We start from the raw sequence: 16,159 nt of genomic DNA, 5'->3' as shown, positions 1-16,159 counted from the left end.
CTTCCAACAAATCAACTTGAGGAACTGAATGTTCACTTGCTGTCTAATATATCCAACCCCTTGACAGGTGTCAAGATAATTCATGTTATTCACTTCATTTATGGAGGTCATTCACTTCACCCATGGCCAGGGGTCAAGTCCTGGGAAAAAAGTGTGAGTACTCACCCTAGGTTTCCACGTAAAGGGGTACTAGACATCTTATAGGGGATAAGATATCTGATCCCGTGGGTCCCACCACTGGGGACCCCCTTGTCTCCCTGCTGCTCAGGGCGTTCGTTTAGAGTGTTGGGTGCAGCGCCAGAGGCTCATGATGTCACGGTCACGACCCCTCAATGCAAGTATATGGGAGGGGGCATTGAGGGGGCATTACTTGCATTGAGGGGGCATTACTGTGACGTAACCAGCCTCTGCCCTGCATCACCAGTCATCCGGCACGGAGCGAAGTCCGCTCCGCGCTCCGGATGTCTGGGGTGCCGCAGCCGAGACTGCTTGGGTTCCCAGCAGCGGGACCCCCGCGATCAGACATCTTATCCCCTATCCTTTGGATAGGGGATAACATGTCTAGGGCTGGAGTAACCCTTTTAGGGCCGGTCCTGCAGGACTCCTGCTAATGGGAACTGTGTTCCTGCTGTGGAAAAAGTGCAGGAACTCCATTCCCATGAGTTCTTGCAGGACGTGAGCCTTGCCCATAGCTAATATTATGGCTGATCGGTGTCTGAAGGTGAATGGATCTCATGAACATGTGATGAGTTCAGGTATGAGGAATTATGAATGGTAGACCCAAATGTATGCGCACATGTCAACACCACTGTACAGTTTACATACAGAATTAATCTGCATAAAGTGGAGTAGATACAGTTCTTCACTTCTCTCGTACCAAGTTACAGCCTGTATTATGGGCCACAGCAGGAATCACAATTTTTTTGGCTTCAGAGTTGAAGGGGGTGGGGGGGTTATCACTTGCTCAGTTTCTTATGCTACGTGTATGTTACTAAAGCTATTTATAGCTGGTGTCATTTATCACTAGTCGGAGGCCTTGTCTATTTCATGGCCTGTGCGATCATAGTACATTAACCATATAATACACCTTCCCCTGAATAAGGCTTGAAAATAATTCACCCTAGTGTGGTGTCTTATTTCGGTAAAACTTGAAAAGTCACTTTTAAAGGAGTACTCCTGTGGAATTTTTTTTTTTTATTATTTTTTTTTTTATTAAATCAACTGGTGCCAGAAAGTTGAACAGATTTGCAAATTACTTCTATTAAAAAATCCTAATCCTTTCAGTACTTATTAGCTGCTGAATACAAGAGAGGAAATTCTTTTCTTTTTGGAACACAGAGCTCTCTGCTGAATCCCGAGCACAGTGCTCTCTGCTGACATCTCTGTCCATTTTAAGAACTGTCCAAAGCAGTAGAAAATCCTCATAGCAAACATATGCTGCTCTGGACAGTTCCTAAAATGGACAGAGATGTCAGCAGAGAGCACTGTGGTCAAAATGTCAGCAGAGAGCTCTGTGTTCCAAAAAGAAAATCATTTCCTCTGTAGTATTCAGCAGCTAATAAGTACTGGAAGGATTAAGATTTTTTTTTAATAGAAGTAATTTACAAATCTGTTTGACTTTCTGGCACCAGTTGATTTAAAAAAAAAAAGTTTTCCACCGGAGTACGCCTTTAATGACCTATTTAACCCCTTAACGACACAGGACGTAAATGTACGTCCTGGTGCGATGCTTGGGTAATGCGCGGCAGGTCACGGCTGCTGATAGCAGCCAGGGACCCGCCGGCAATGGCGGACATCCCCAATCGCGCGGATGTCCGCCATTAACCCCTCAGATGCCGTGATCAATACAGCGCTGCCTGTCACTAAAATGGATGATCAGATCGCCTGCAGCGCTACCGCAGAGATCCGATCATCCAGAACGGCAGACGGAGGTCCCCTCACCTGCCTCCACAGCCTTCCACGGGTCTTCTGCTCTGGTCTGAGATCGAGCAGACTAGAACAGAAGATGACCGATAACACTGATCAGTGCTATGCCCAATGCAAAGCGCTGAACAGTATTAGCAATTGAACGATTGCTATAAATAGTCCCCTATGGGGACTATTAAAGTGTAAAAATAAAAGTAAAAAAAAGTAAAAAACTAAAATAAAAATGTGAAAAATCCCCTCCCCCCCCCCAATAAAAATGTAAATTGTCCGTATTCCCCCATTTAACCCCCAAAAAGTGTAAAAAAAAATATATAAATAATTTTATAAACATATTTGGTATCACTGCATATGTAAATATAGGAACTATTAAAATATAATGTTAATTTTCCCGTATGGTGATCCGCGTGAACGTGAAAAAGAAAAAAGTCAAAAATTGCTGCTTTTTTATAACATTTTATTCCAAAAAAAATTGCTAAAAAATGTATTAAAAGTTTTATATATGCAAATATGGTATAAAAAAAAAGTACAGATCACAGCGCAAAAAAAGAGCCTTCATACCTCTGCTTATATGGAAAAATTAAAAAGGTATAGGCCTTCAAAATAGAGGGATTTTAAACGCACTCATTTGGTTAAAAAGTTTGCGATTTTTTTTTAAAGCAGTATAATAATAAAAAAGTATGTAATTATGGGTATCATTTTAATCGTATTGACCCACAGAATGAAGAAAACATGTCTATTTTACCGTAAAGTGTACAGCATGAAAACGAAACCTTCAAAAATTTGCAAAATTGCGGTTTTCTTATCAATTTCCCCACACAAATAGTATTTTTTTTGATTGCGCCATACATTTTATGGTAAAATGAGTGATGTCATTACAAAGGACAACTGATCGTGCCAAAAACAAGCCTCATACTAACCTGATTTTTAGAAGGCTAGGAGGAAAAAATGAAAACGTAAAAATGAAATTGGCTGAGTCCTTAAGGGGTTAAAAATCTTAATCCTTCCAGTACTTATCAGCTACTGTATGATCCTTAGGAAGTTCTTTTCTTTTTGAATTTCTTTTCAGTCTGAACATAGTGCTCTCTGCTGACACCCCTGTCCATGTCAGGAACTGTCCAGAGCAGGAAAGGTTTGCAATGGAGATTTGCTCCTACTCTGGACAGTTCCTGACATAGACAGAGGTATCAGCAGAGAGCACTGTGGTCAGACAGAAAAGAAATCTAGTTAGAAAAGAACTTCCTGTGGAGAATACAGCGGCTGATAAGTGCTGGAAGGATTAAGATTTTTAAATAGAAGCAATTTACAAATCTGTTTAACTATCTGGCACCAATTCATAAAAAAAATATAATTTCCACCGGAGTACCCCTTTAATAAATTTAGCACATAATATAGACCCTGTCAAAAGCGAGACAGAGTGAGTTGCGTACATCTCTAAAATGCCGGACATGTTTGCAGGCTGCTCAAAACTTTTCCCCTGAAATCTTCTTTCTACCAGGCACTGATGTAGATAGAAATATCTGCTCCCCTCAGTTCTAAGCACTCAGCCAAGCTTCTGATAGACACAGTAAGATGGAGGTAATCTCATACATGATTGATGTTAATGGTATTGATCCAGGCACCACGGAGACACTCTTACATCATTTTGGCTCATAAATGCAAGTGGAGTAATACAAGCTATCTGGCATACAGTCAACTCTACAAACCACTGACGCTGTGTGCTCCTATATACCATTACCATTCCGCCTGTTATGTCCAGCACCTGTAGTCACACAGACTCAGTACCTCAGACAGGCCGTCTGGATCCTCTTGTACATGGGCAGCAGAGTGATACCTGTTTACATCACCTTGCTTAGCATTCACACACTGTTTTTGTTTCCGTTTAATGTTTAAAGGGGTAATCTGCCCCCAAGACATCTTATCCCCTCTACAAAGGATATAGGTATAGTTATAGGTGGTCAAAATAGGGCAATTTCAAACAAACTAATTTTGTTAAAATTGTTTGAGATTTTTTTTCTTAAAGCGGTACAGTTATAGAAAAGCATAAAACATGAGTATCATTATAACCTTATTGACCCACAAAATAAAGAAAACATGTAATTTTTCCCGTAAAAAGTACAGCGTGAAAACATAACCTTTCAACATTTTCTAAATTGCTGTTTTCTTTGACATTTTTCCACAAAAATAATATTTTTTGGGTTGCGCCGTACATTTTATGGTAAAATGTGATGTCATTACAAAGTAAAATTGCTGATGCAAAAAACAAGCCCTAATATGGGTCTGTGGATGGAAATATAAAGTTATGATTTTTAGAAGGCGAGGAGGAAAAAACGAAAATGCAAAAATAAAATGGGCCTGGTCTTTAAGGGGTTAAGATTTTTAAATAGAAGTAATTTAGAAATCTGTTTAACTTTCCTGCACCAGTTAATAAAAAAAAATAAAAAAATTCCACTGGAGTACCCCTTAAACATATTACAGGACACGATTGGCCCGCAGATAACTAATACTAGAAGTTCTGGCCTAGGTGGAGGCATGCCTGGCAGAAGAAGAGCTGGGAGAGCGGTTGGCATTTGCACAAGCAATTGACCAGCTCACCCACAGAGTATATATATATATATATATATATATATATATATATATATACAGCCTGTTATCTAAACTAGTCCTTTTTTCTTCCATTCCAACGCAGGATACCATTAACCAAGTTCACGTCTATCCGCCGGACTTTATCTGAAGCTTCTGGGGAGGTGGAAAAAATAATCGGAAGTGATGGCTACAAGAAGTATTACCCCGGATTCCCACCCAATGGAGGTCCTACGCCAGAGACACTGAAGAACTATTTAGATGTAAGTTGTAAAGGATACATGGTGTTACCAGTGTTCTCCAATCTGTGGCTCCCCAGTTGTTGCAAAACTACAACATGCTTTGTGGCTGTCAGGACATGATGGGAGAAGTAGTTTTACAACAACTAGAGAGCCACATTTTGGAGAACACTGGTCTAAAGCATTGTCTACAACACCGTGGATACAACTATGTAGAAATGCCACTTTGTGTATGGCAACTAAGGACTCTCTTATCCTGTTACCTTCTGTAGGCTCAGTACTATGGAGAGATTGGCATTGGGACCCCTCCACAGATATTCACAGTAGTGTTTGATACAGGATCTTCTAATCTCTGGGTACCCTCCATCCACTGCTCCCTTCTGGACATTGCTTGCTGTGAGTACTTTATATTATGTTACAGTATATTACAATATATGCATTTTAAATGAATACTATGTCTTTATTATGTAATATGTGACAATCCATATACAGTACAGTGCATAATATACAGCACATGCCATGATATAGAAGCATCTTATGCATATCTACACATATATGTTTTTCAGGAACCTTGGGAAGTTGGGTGACAATCCCTGTGGGACCAATTTCTCTGGGTGAAACTCCACATTATTAAGGCCAAAAAGTTTAATCTTGCTTTCATCAGAGAAATGTTGATTCTTACAGTCTAAGAGTCCTTAAAGGGGTACTCCACCACTAGACATATCCCCTATCCAAAGGATAGGGGATAAGATGTCTGATCGCGAGAGTCCCACCACTGTGGACGCTCGCAATCTCGGCTGCGACATCCCAGACATCCGGTACGCGGAGCGAACTTCGCTCCATGTCAGATGACTGGTGATGTGGGGCGGAGGCTCGTGACATCATGGTAATGCCCTCTTGTGACGTCCTGGCCACGCCCCCTTCATGCAAGTCTATGGGAGGGGGTGTGATGGCCGGACGAGCAGGGCGTGGCCGGAATGTCACGAACCTCCGGCGCTGAACCCGACGCTCTACATGAACGCCGGGTGCAGCTGGACCACCGCGATCAGACATCTTATACCCTATCCTTTGGATAGGGAATAAGATGTCTAGGGGCGGAATACCCCTTTAAGGTTCTTATTGCAAAGTCCAAAGACGCTTTCATGTGTCTTTTACTAAGAGGATGCTTTCTCCCCTCTACACACACTGAAGCTCAGCCTGAGTGAACATTGTCTTCTTGGTCCACCTCACTTACCAAAGCCCTTCTTCACAGATTACATAGTATGGTGGGGCGTCCAGCTCTAGGAAAAGTCCAGGTATTTCTAAACATCTTCAATTTAAGATTCATGGAGGCCACTGTGATTTTTTAGTGCAGCAAAAAAAATATATATATATATTTTTTTTTTTTTTACCATTCCCCAGATCTGTGCCACTACACAATCATGCCTCTGAGCTCTACAGGCAGTAATTTCCACCTTATGAGTAAATGTTTGCTCTGATATGCATTGTCAGCTGTGAGACCTTATATATACAGGGTTGTGCCTTTCCAAATCATTTCCAAGTCCTGATTTGAATGTAGTTACAAAGAGCATTTTCCACACCCGTTTTTCCGTGCATTACACAGACAATTCACTGATTTGAATGGGCACTGTGCAATACTTAAAGGGGTTATCCAGGCATAGAAAAACAGAGCTACTGTCTTTCAAAAACTGCTCCCTGTCTGTCTCCAGGTTGAGTATGGTTCTGCAGTTCAGTTCCATTGAAGTGAATTAAGCCAAGTTGTAAAACCACAACCAACCTGGAGACAGACGTGGAACTATTTTTGGAAGAAACTAGTTGTGTTTTTCTATTCCTGGATAGCCCCTTTAAAGGGTACCTCTCATCAAAAAAACTTTTGATATATTATAGATTAATGTATGCAGAATAACTTTACAATTGCATGTTATTAAAAAAATATGCTTCTTTCTATTTAATTTTCCACTTTGAAGAAATGACCACTAGGGGTCTCCCTACCAGTCCTGGCAGCAAGCATTTCAGACTCATGCTGGAGTCCTAAACACTACGAGCTGCCAGTCTGCTTTGTTCACAAAGGAGAACACTCAGAGCTGCCAGCCTGCTTTGTTCACAGCCTGTTTGGCTGTGAACAAAGCAGGCTGGCAGCTCTGAGTGTTTAGGACTCCAGCATGAGTCAGAAATGCTTGCTGACAGGACTGATCGGGAAAAATACAATAGAAAGAAGCATATTTTTCATTAACATGCTATTGGAAAGTTATTCAACATTCATTAATCTAAAATATATCAAAAGTTTATTTGATGAGAGGTACCCTTTAACTTCTCCTGTGATGGCGCTACAGTTAAATTAAAGATTTACTGTCAGGTCAATGATCACTGTAGGTTTCAGCTAGAGGACACACTATGATACATTTATTATCATTGAACCTTTATGACAAGTAGAGATTTCAAAAATGGAGAACCCCTTTATTGACATATTATTATTTCTACATTTTGTTGCTTGGTGGGCATTTAAATGTTATATAGAAATAGTGACAATAACTGTTCATACGAGCCGTCTTTTCCTTTTCAGTGGTTCACCACAAGTATGATTCTTCCAAATCCTCTAGCTATGTAAAGAATGGCACAGAATTCTCCATACAGTATGGCAGCGGCAGTCTGTCTGGGTACCTGAGTAAGGACACTGTGACGGTAAGTTCTCACGCAGTTGTGTCTATGATTATGTGTGGTTATATATATATATATATATATATATATATATATATATAATCTACCCAGCTCTTAATGTAATGTCCCCCAAATATTATGAGGCAAATGTAATGCTACAATACAGTGGTCCCTCAAGTTACATTATTAATCGGTTCCAGGACGACCATTGTATGTTGAGACCATTGTATGTTGAGACCATAACTATATGGAATATAGATAACTAAAACAGATAAAGCAAGATCGTACATATAAAAGAAAGAAATAGCTGCTGGAAGCTGTAAATCACTGTCTATGTCAGTGTTTCCCAACCAGGGTGCCTCCAGCTGTTGCAAAACTACAACTCCCAGCATGCCCGGACAGCCGTTGGCTGTCCGGGCATGCTGGGAGTTGTAGTTTTGCAACAGCTGGAGGCACCCTGGTTTGGAAACAATGGTTTATGTAGAGGAGAGGAGCTTCTTCAGGGTCCTATACATTACACAGTGGGGGACATGTATCATTATTTGTGTATGATAGAAGCATTTTACCCCTTTTCCCGAATTCTAAATTATGTGCAGAAGCGCTAAATTTATCAATCAAGCGCAATGAGCTTCATAAATTGCGGGTAAATATAGTAATCTCCTCAATCCACTCTTTGGATAATAGAATCGATGATTTAGAGCATCTTGCTACGTTAAGTCCAAGATGGCTTATATTTGCGCAAAAAAAACAGCTTTTGCGGCAAAATTTTTGGTGTAAAGGAAAAGTACTCAGGTAATAAATCCATGTGTACTATAGATGTCACTCCAAGGTACCCCAATTCAGCCACATCTGGAGGACATGCTCTACCAAAAAGTGCGCAAAAAAAAATGCGCAAAAAAAGGGCTTGCGCAAAATTTTGCGCAAAAAAATACACACAAAACAGGGGTGAAATCTTTGATACATGTCCCCCAGTGTCCCAAATGGAGCCGCTCTTACTTGGTGTCCAAAGGAGCAGCTAACCCTGGCACAGGTAAGGAGTAGTACGGAACTTGTTCCTCCCTGTACAGTAGGGGGCGCTACCAGACAGCTATTCAGTGCTTTTACTTCAGTAATAGAGGTGATTTACCAGTAAAATCCCAATTCTGATTGGTCAGTTCCTCCAGTTGTGACATACAACAACTTGTATGTTGAGTCTGGTTTCAAATTACAATGGTCCAGAAAAGACCATTGTATGTTGAAACTATTGTATGTTGAGGCCATTGTAAGTTGAGGGATCACTGTACTTTTACAATATGTAAGATAATAATAATAATAATGTTACTAACTTTATTTACAGGTCATAGCTTAGCCTAAACAGTCCTGATCTGTCTGGCTTACTTGCATTCCCCATCACATAATAATACCCTTTATGTTTTTAAGCTTTTTTGAAACAGTTTTTGCCATGCATCTCTGCAGTCTAGTATCCCGATCAGCGAGGTACCAATCGGTTGTTTGGTTGTCAGGGCAGCCTAAAGTCTGTACAAACTGTGATGTATGCTATGCAGTTGCATGAATAAAAACAAAGATTAAAACGGTACTCCGGTGGAAAACTTTTTTTTTTTTTTTTTTTTAAATCAAGTGGTGTCAGAAAGTTAAACAGATTAGTAAATTACTTCTATTAAAAAATCTTAATCCTTCCAGTACTTATTAGCTGCTGAATACTACAGAATAAAATTATTTCCTTTCTGGAACACAGTGCTCTCTGCTGACATCATGAGCCCAGTGCTCTCTGCTGACATCTCTGTCCATTTAAGGAACTGTCCAGTTCAGCATATGTTCTCTATGGGTTTTTTCTCCTTATCTGGACAGTTCTTAAAATGGACAGAGATGTCAGCAGAGCGCACTGTGGTCATGATGTCAGCAGAGAGCTCTGTGTTCCAAAAAGAAAATAATTCCCCTTGTAGTATTCAGCAGCTAATAAATACTGGAAGGATTAAGATTTTTTAATAGAAGTCATTTACAAATCTGTTTAACTTTCTGGTGCCAATTGATTTAAAAAAAAGAAAGTTTTCCATCGGAGTACCCCTTTAAGCAAGCAGAATTTCGAGTGCCGGGACCTTTTCTGCTTCTACCTGGTCCTCGGGCACCAATGCTTATCTGCAGTGCTGACCTCTACTTGACCTTTTGGATAAAGCCTGCACCAGGCCTTGATGAATGCCATGACCTGGTTACTGATACAGCCTGCCACAGGTTGTACTGTAGAGCACTGATCTGATAGATGAATGTAATGCACATGTATTACATAGATCTATATATAAGCAACAGAATTACTGCATATAAAAGGCCCCTTAGAGTGGCTTAAAAATTGTCAAACCAAAAAGTACAAAAAGAAAAAGTTAAGAACAAAACATACATAGATTTGCATTGAGGGGGCGGGGTGTGACATCACGAGGGGTGGCATGATGCAATGGATGCAGCTTACATCGACATACTGGTCACTCTCATCCGTGTTTTCTTCTCTCCCGCTATCATATTTTTAGATTGGCAACCTAGCGGTAAAAGGACAACTTTTTGGGGAAGCCATAAAGCAGCCAGGAATTACCTTCATAGCAGCCAAGTTTGATGGTATTTTGGGAATGGCTTACCCTCGTATCTCTGTGGATGGGGTCCCTCCTGTGTTTGACAACATGATTCAGCAGAAATTGTTGGAAACAAATATTTTCTCCTTCTACCTGAACAGGTACAAACTGTGGGGGGAATTGACTGAATTTTTTTTTTTTTTTTTTGGCACAGATCTAAGTGGCAACACTGGCAAGTGATTGGCTCCAAAGTCGATCTTTTAGGGTCTGTCATTGTGTTAGATCCTGGGACCACTACACAATCCTTACCTGCCAGTTTGTGGACATGTATGACCCTGCACAAAACTGCTTACACAGCATCCCCTAAACTATTGGACTCTTTAAAAACAAATAAACTTCTTGTTAAATAAGGTGGAATCCATGGCTAGAAAGCAAGAAGGCTGTGCCCTGTAAGCGATGGGAACAGTCAGAGAAGGAGCCAAAAGGATTTATAAAAGTTCAAATAAATTGAACTATTAAATTATTAAATATGATAGATAGATAGATATGAGATAGATAGATACAGTAGATAGATACAGTGGGGATCAAAAGTTTGGGCACCCCAGGTAAAAATTTATATTAATGTGCATAAAGAAGCCAAGGAAAGATGGAAAAATCTCCAAAAGGCATCAAATTACAGATTTGACATTCTTAGAATATGTCAACAAAAGTTTGATTTTATTTCCATCATTTTCACTTTCAAAATAACAGAAAACAAAAAGATTGCATCTGCAAAAGTTTGGGCACCCTGCAGAGTTAATATCTTGTACTGCCCCCTTTGGCAAGTCTCACAGCTTGTAAACACTTTTTGTAGCCAGCCAGGAGTCTTTTATTTCTTGTTTGAGGTATCTTTGCCCATTCTTCCTTACAAAAGTCTTCCAGTTCTTTGAGATTTCTGGGCTGTCTGTCACGCACTGCTCTTTTAAGGTCTATCCATAGATGTTCAATTATGTTGAGGTCAGGAGATTGTGAAGGCCATGGCAAAACCTTCAGTTTACGCCTCTTGATGTAATCCCCCGTGGATTTCGAGGTGTGTTTAGGATCATTATCCATTTGTAGAAGCCATCCTCTCTTTAACTTCAGCTTTTTCACAGATGGCATCAAGTTAGCATCCAAAATTTGCAGAAATTTTATTTAATCCATTTTTCCTTCTATTTATGAGATGTTCCCTGTGCCACTGGCTGCAATACAACCCCAAATCATGATTGATCCACCCACATGCTTAACAGTTGGACAGAGGTTCTTTTCATTAAATTCTGTTTCCCTTCTTCTCCAAACGTATCTTTGCTCATTCCGGCCAAAAAGTTCAATTTTAACCTCATCGGTCCACAGAACTTGTTTCCAAAATGCATCAGGCTTGTCTATATGTTCATTTGCAAAGTTCAAACGCTGATTTTTGTGGTGAGGACGTAGAAAAGGTTTTCTTCTTCTGATGAAGACCATATTTGTACAAGTACCTCTTTATAGTGGAATAGTGTACCACAACTCCAGTGTCTGCCAGATCTTTCTGGATATATCAAAGGAGTGCTTTGTTAAAATCAGGATAACGTGGCGCCAATCAGGACAAAGGGATCACGCAGCCAGGATAAAATCCATCCGACTTTAATTACCAATAATGCAACGCGTTTCGCTGCGCATTCGCAGCGAAGGCTGCAGACGGACCTTATTGAAACTACACACCTTTTAACATTGTTGTGTATGTTCTTGCACAACCTCTTCTGGTAAGCGGTATTGAGTCTTCTCATTTCTCTACCCCTACCATCTACGTTTCCACAAGGAGCGCCTTTTGCTTTTTTCTTTTTCAGACCTTTCTGGAGGGATTGTGCAGTCAAACATGGGTTTTGAATTTTTTTTCTCACAATCCTGCGAGCTGTTCTGTCTCATATTTTTCTTGGTCTTCCAGATCTTGCTTTAACTTCCACTGTTCCTGATGACTGCCATTTCTTAATTACATTCCGAACAGAGGATATTGACATCTGAAAACATTTTGCTATCTTCTTATAGCCTTCTCCAGCTTTGTGAGCGTCAACTATTTTCAGTTTCAGATTTCTAGACAACTGCTTAGAAGAACCCATGGTGCTGATTTGAGATGAGTCTGGGCATTTAAAGGGGTTATCCAGGAAAAAACTTTTTTATATATCTCTATCTCTATCTCTATCTCCTCTATCTCTATCTCTATCTCCTCTATTATCTCCTCTATTATCTCCTCTATTATCTCTCTATTATCTCCTCTATTATCTCCTCTATTATCTCCTCTATCTCCTCTATCTCCTCTATCTCCTCCATCTCCTCTATCTCCCTCCATCTCCTCTATCTCCCTCCATCTCCTCTATCTCCCTCCATCTCCTCTATTCTCTCTATTCTCTATTGGCTCCAGAAAGTTAAACAGATTTGTAAATGACTTCTATTAAAAAATCTTAATCCTTTCAGTACTTATGAGCTTCTGAAGTTGAGTTGTTCTTTTCTGTCTAAGTGCTCTCTAATGACACCTGTCTCGGGAACCGCCCAGTTTAGAAGAAAATCCCCATAGCAAACCTCTTAACTAGGCGGTTCCCGAGACACGTGTCATCAGAGAGCACTTACACAGAAAAGAACAACTCAACTTCAGAAACTCATAAGTACTGAAAGGATTAAGATTTTTTAATAGAAGTAATTTACAAATCTGTTTAACTTTCTGGAGCCAGTTGATATATAAAAAAAAGTTTTTTTCCTGGATAACCCCTTTAAAACCTTTGAGATTGACATCACCTGGTCTTCCCAGATGATGACTGAGAACAATCCATGACAGGTCTCAGCTTTGCAAAGGGGACAGTGCATGCTATAAATTCTGCAGGGTGCCCAAACTTTTGCAGACGCCATTTTTTGTTTTCTGTTATTTTGATAGTGTAAATGATGGAAATAAAATCTAACTTTTGTTGACATATTATAAGAATGTGTAATGTGTAATTTGATGCCTTTTGGAGATTTTTTCATCTTTCCTTGGCTTCTTTATGCACATTAATACACATTTTTACCTGGGGTGCCCAAACTTTTGATCCCCACTGTAGATATGAGATAGATAGATATGAGATAGATAGATAGATAGATATAAGATAGATAGATAGACCTGAGTGAGATGTACATGTACAGGATGTCGGTGCAGAACTAATGTCATTTCATAACATTATTTTCCTAGAAACCCAGATGCTCAGCCCGGTGGGGAACTATTACTGGGAGGCACCGACCCCAAGTATTACACAGGAGACTTTAATTATGTGAATGTCACCCGCAAAGCATACTGGGAAATTCACATGGACCAGTAAGTAACAGGAAAAATTTTGTCTTTTTTTATTATTATCCTGTGGAAATCCAAAATAATATTTATGTAATGTAGAAAGCAGATTGCATGTACCAAAAAGAACCAGCAGGAGAACATTTCTGAACCCCAATGTGAAAAGGTAGATACTGGCTGCAGATTTCATTTTGGACAGCAGATGGCACTGTAGAAATATTTGATCTCTCCGGCAAAAGAAACTTCCTTCTTGAAGTTTATCCATTTGATGCCATTAAAGAGGTTTACCTTAGTATTGGAGGGTTATGTGATTTTCTGATATACTCTGTATTACATTCACTCACAGATTTAAAGTCCATTGCTTGCAGTCAGTGAATGAAAATAATAAGCTTAAATACCGTATTGTTCAAAATGCTTATTAGGTGAATATTACGGTTCTCTTTCCAAAAGAGCCATGCAGGTGTCTCAGCAAAAAAAAATAACTTTTTTTTATTTCTCCTTACATGGGCCTGTATGAGAACAATTTTTTGCACTCGTATCTGTAGTTTTTAACAGTACCATTTTTGTATTGATGTGACTTTTTGATCGCTTCATTATTAAAGTCGGGAGTTGTAGTTAGTTACAAACTATAACTCCCAGCATGCCCTGATACAGCCTGTGGCTCAGCAGCTTCCCCAAATGAAAACTACAACTCCCAGCATGTTGGACTATATAGTAGTATATAGTAGAGGTCAGTGTTGCCCAACCAGGGGTGCCTCCAGCTGTTGCAAAACTACAACTCCCAGCATGTTGGATTATATAGTAGTATATAGTATAGGTCAGTGTTTCCCAACCTGGGGTGCCTCCAGCTGTTGCAAAACTACAACTCCCAGTATGCCCAGACAGCCAACGGCTGTCTGGGCATGCCGGGAAATTGTAGTTTTGAAACAGCTGGAGGCGCTCTGGTTGGAAAACACTGATATAGGTTATGGTGCAAAACCGGGAGTTGGAGGATTGGTTGGATAAATACCAGCCATTGCATTGCCGGTATTTTTAGGGTGCGTTGCCGGTATTTTTAGGGTGCGTTCACAAGATTACTCGAGTAATTCCTCTTGAATTCTCCGCTCCAATTTAATGCACATCTCCTCTGCCCATTGACTTTAATGTTATTTCTGCTGTCCTGTTCACACTGCGGAAATTCTGCTAGCAGAATTCCGATACTGAATTCCTTTCTGCTTGAAGAAAGAACATGCTCATTCTTCAAGCGGAATCCACGAGCAGAATCCAATAGAAGTCAATGGTGGAAAAAAATACTGCCCGACATCGTTTTCAAGCGGAATTCGAGCGGAATTCAGAAAAGTAGATTAAATAGCCTCCTCCTTCATTCCTCTTCATTTCCGCATGGAAATTCCACTTGAATTCCGCTGAAATTCTGCTCGAATTCCGCTTGATGGATAAAATGACAGAAGGCAACAATTTCCTGACCGAAATTATTCCTCGTGAATTACTCTTGAACTCCTCAGTGTGAACGCACCCTTAGGGTATGTTCACTCTGCGGAATCCCCACGGAATTCCACGAGCGGAATTTCTCGAGTAAGGCTAGGTTCACACTGTGGAATTTTTGGGCAGAATTTCTGCCGGAGATCAAGCCGACGGTACTAGGACCGAGCGGACTACATTCCTGTCCCCATAGATGGCAATGCATTTCTGAGCAGATCTCCCAAAAGATCCACACAGAAATACATTGCCGTCTAGTCTGCTCGGTCCTAGTGCCGCCGGCTCTATCTCTGGCAGAAATTCTGCCCAGAAATTCCACAATGTGAACCTAAAAGTCCGCACAGTGTACATTACAATCAGTGTGAATCGGTCTTCCGTGAGACCCGTTCACACTGCGGAATTTCAGCGCAAAGAAAGAATTGTTCAGCTCAAAGAAAGAACATGTTTATTCTTTGCGCGGAAGTCCGCGAGCACTGCATAGCCGGCGCAGTGCCGCATGGTCCTACCGCCGCCGCCGGCTGCCAGTCTGAATCTTCGCTCGCTGAATTCAGCGAGCGGACATTCCGTTCACACACTGTAGTGTGAACATACCCTTAGAGTGCGTTCACACAGAGTAATTCAAGAGGAATTCACGAGGAATAATTTCTGTCAGGAAATTGTTGCCTTCTCCATCAAGCGGAATTCAAGCGGAATTTGAGCGGAATTCAAGCGGAATTTCCATGCGGAAATGAAGAGGCATAAAGGAGGAGGTTATTTAATCTACTTTTCTGGATTCCGCTCGAATTCCACTTGAAAACGATGTTGGGCAGAATTTTTTTACCATTGATTCTATTGGACTCTGCTCGCGGATTCCGCTTGAAGAATGAACATGTTCTTTCTTCAAGCGGAAAGGAATTCAGCGTCAGAATTCTGCTAGCAGATTTTCCGCAGTGTGAACAGGACAGCAGAAAAAACATTAAAGTCAATGGGCAGAGGGGATGTGAATTAGTTTGGAGCGGAGAATTCAAGAGGAATTAATCGAGTAAATATAAAAATATAGTATAAAAATACCGGCAGGGTGGCCAAAATACTGGCTGTGCCGGTAAAATACCGGCCAGGTGGCGACCCTGGCAATGCTTAGTCAGAGCAGGTTGACAGCTTATTACAGCAATGTGATCAGTACATTTTCACTGGGATCCCCACTGTTTATTAGACCACACACATTTTCCTGATCGGTGGGTGTCTCAGCAGTACAGTCCCTAGAGATTGGGCATTTATCACCTATCCTGAGGATCAATAATGAATATCATTTGCATGAAAACCCTTTTAGGCTATGTTCACAGGGTGAATTTCCGCTCTAAAACTCTACAAAATTTACTGCACATTACCTTCAATGGGAATTCCACTGTCCCTCTCACACAGCTGAATTTCCA

The 16,159-nt window shown here is 40.5% G+C and overlaps 2 protein-coding genes across 2 annotated transcripts in view; one reads left to right on the top strand and one right to left on the bottom strand.

Moving 5' to 3' along the window:
- CTSD (cathepsin D) overlaps positions 1–16,159 on the top strand; it is a 29,755-nt gene that overhangs the window by 5,851 nt on the left and 7,745 nt on the right. The window contains exons 2-6 of the mRNA XM_056526843.1: positions 4,613–4,769; positions 5,018–5,141; positions 7,309–7,427; positions 9,923–10,122; positions 13,176–13,298. Coding sequence (XP_056382818.1) covers positions 4,613–4,769; positions 5,018–5,141; positions 7,309–7,427; positions 9,923–10,122; positions 13,176–13,298 — 723 coding nt within the window. The remainder of the gene's footprint in view (positions 1–4,612; positions 4,770–5,017; positions 5,142–7,308; positions 7,428–9,922; positions 10,123–13,175; positions 13,299–16,159) is intronic.
- Positions 1–16,159, bottom strand: part of SYT8 (synaptotagmin 8) — a 153,894-nt gene that overhangs the window by 133,390 nt on the left and 4,345 nt on the right. The gene's annotated exons all lie outside the window — the stretch shown is intronic.

Source organism: Hyla sarda, chromosome 6 (genome assembly GCF_029499605.1).
Source record: "Hyla sarda isolate aHylSar1 chromosome 6, aHylSar1.hap1, whole genome shotgun sequence".
In the NCBI taxonomy this organism is placed as follows: domain Eukaryota; kingdom Metazoa; phylum Chordata; class Amphibia; order Anura; family Hylidae; genus Hyla; species Hyla sarda.
This window is presented reverse-complemented; position numbering and strand designations above follow the sequence as displayed.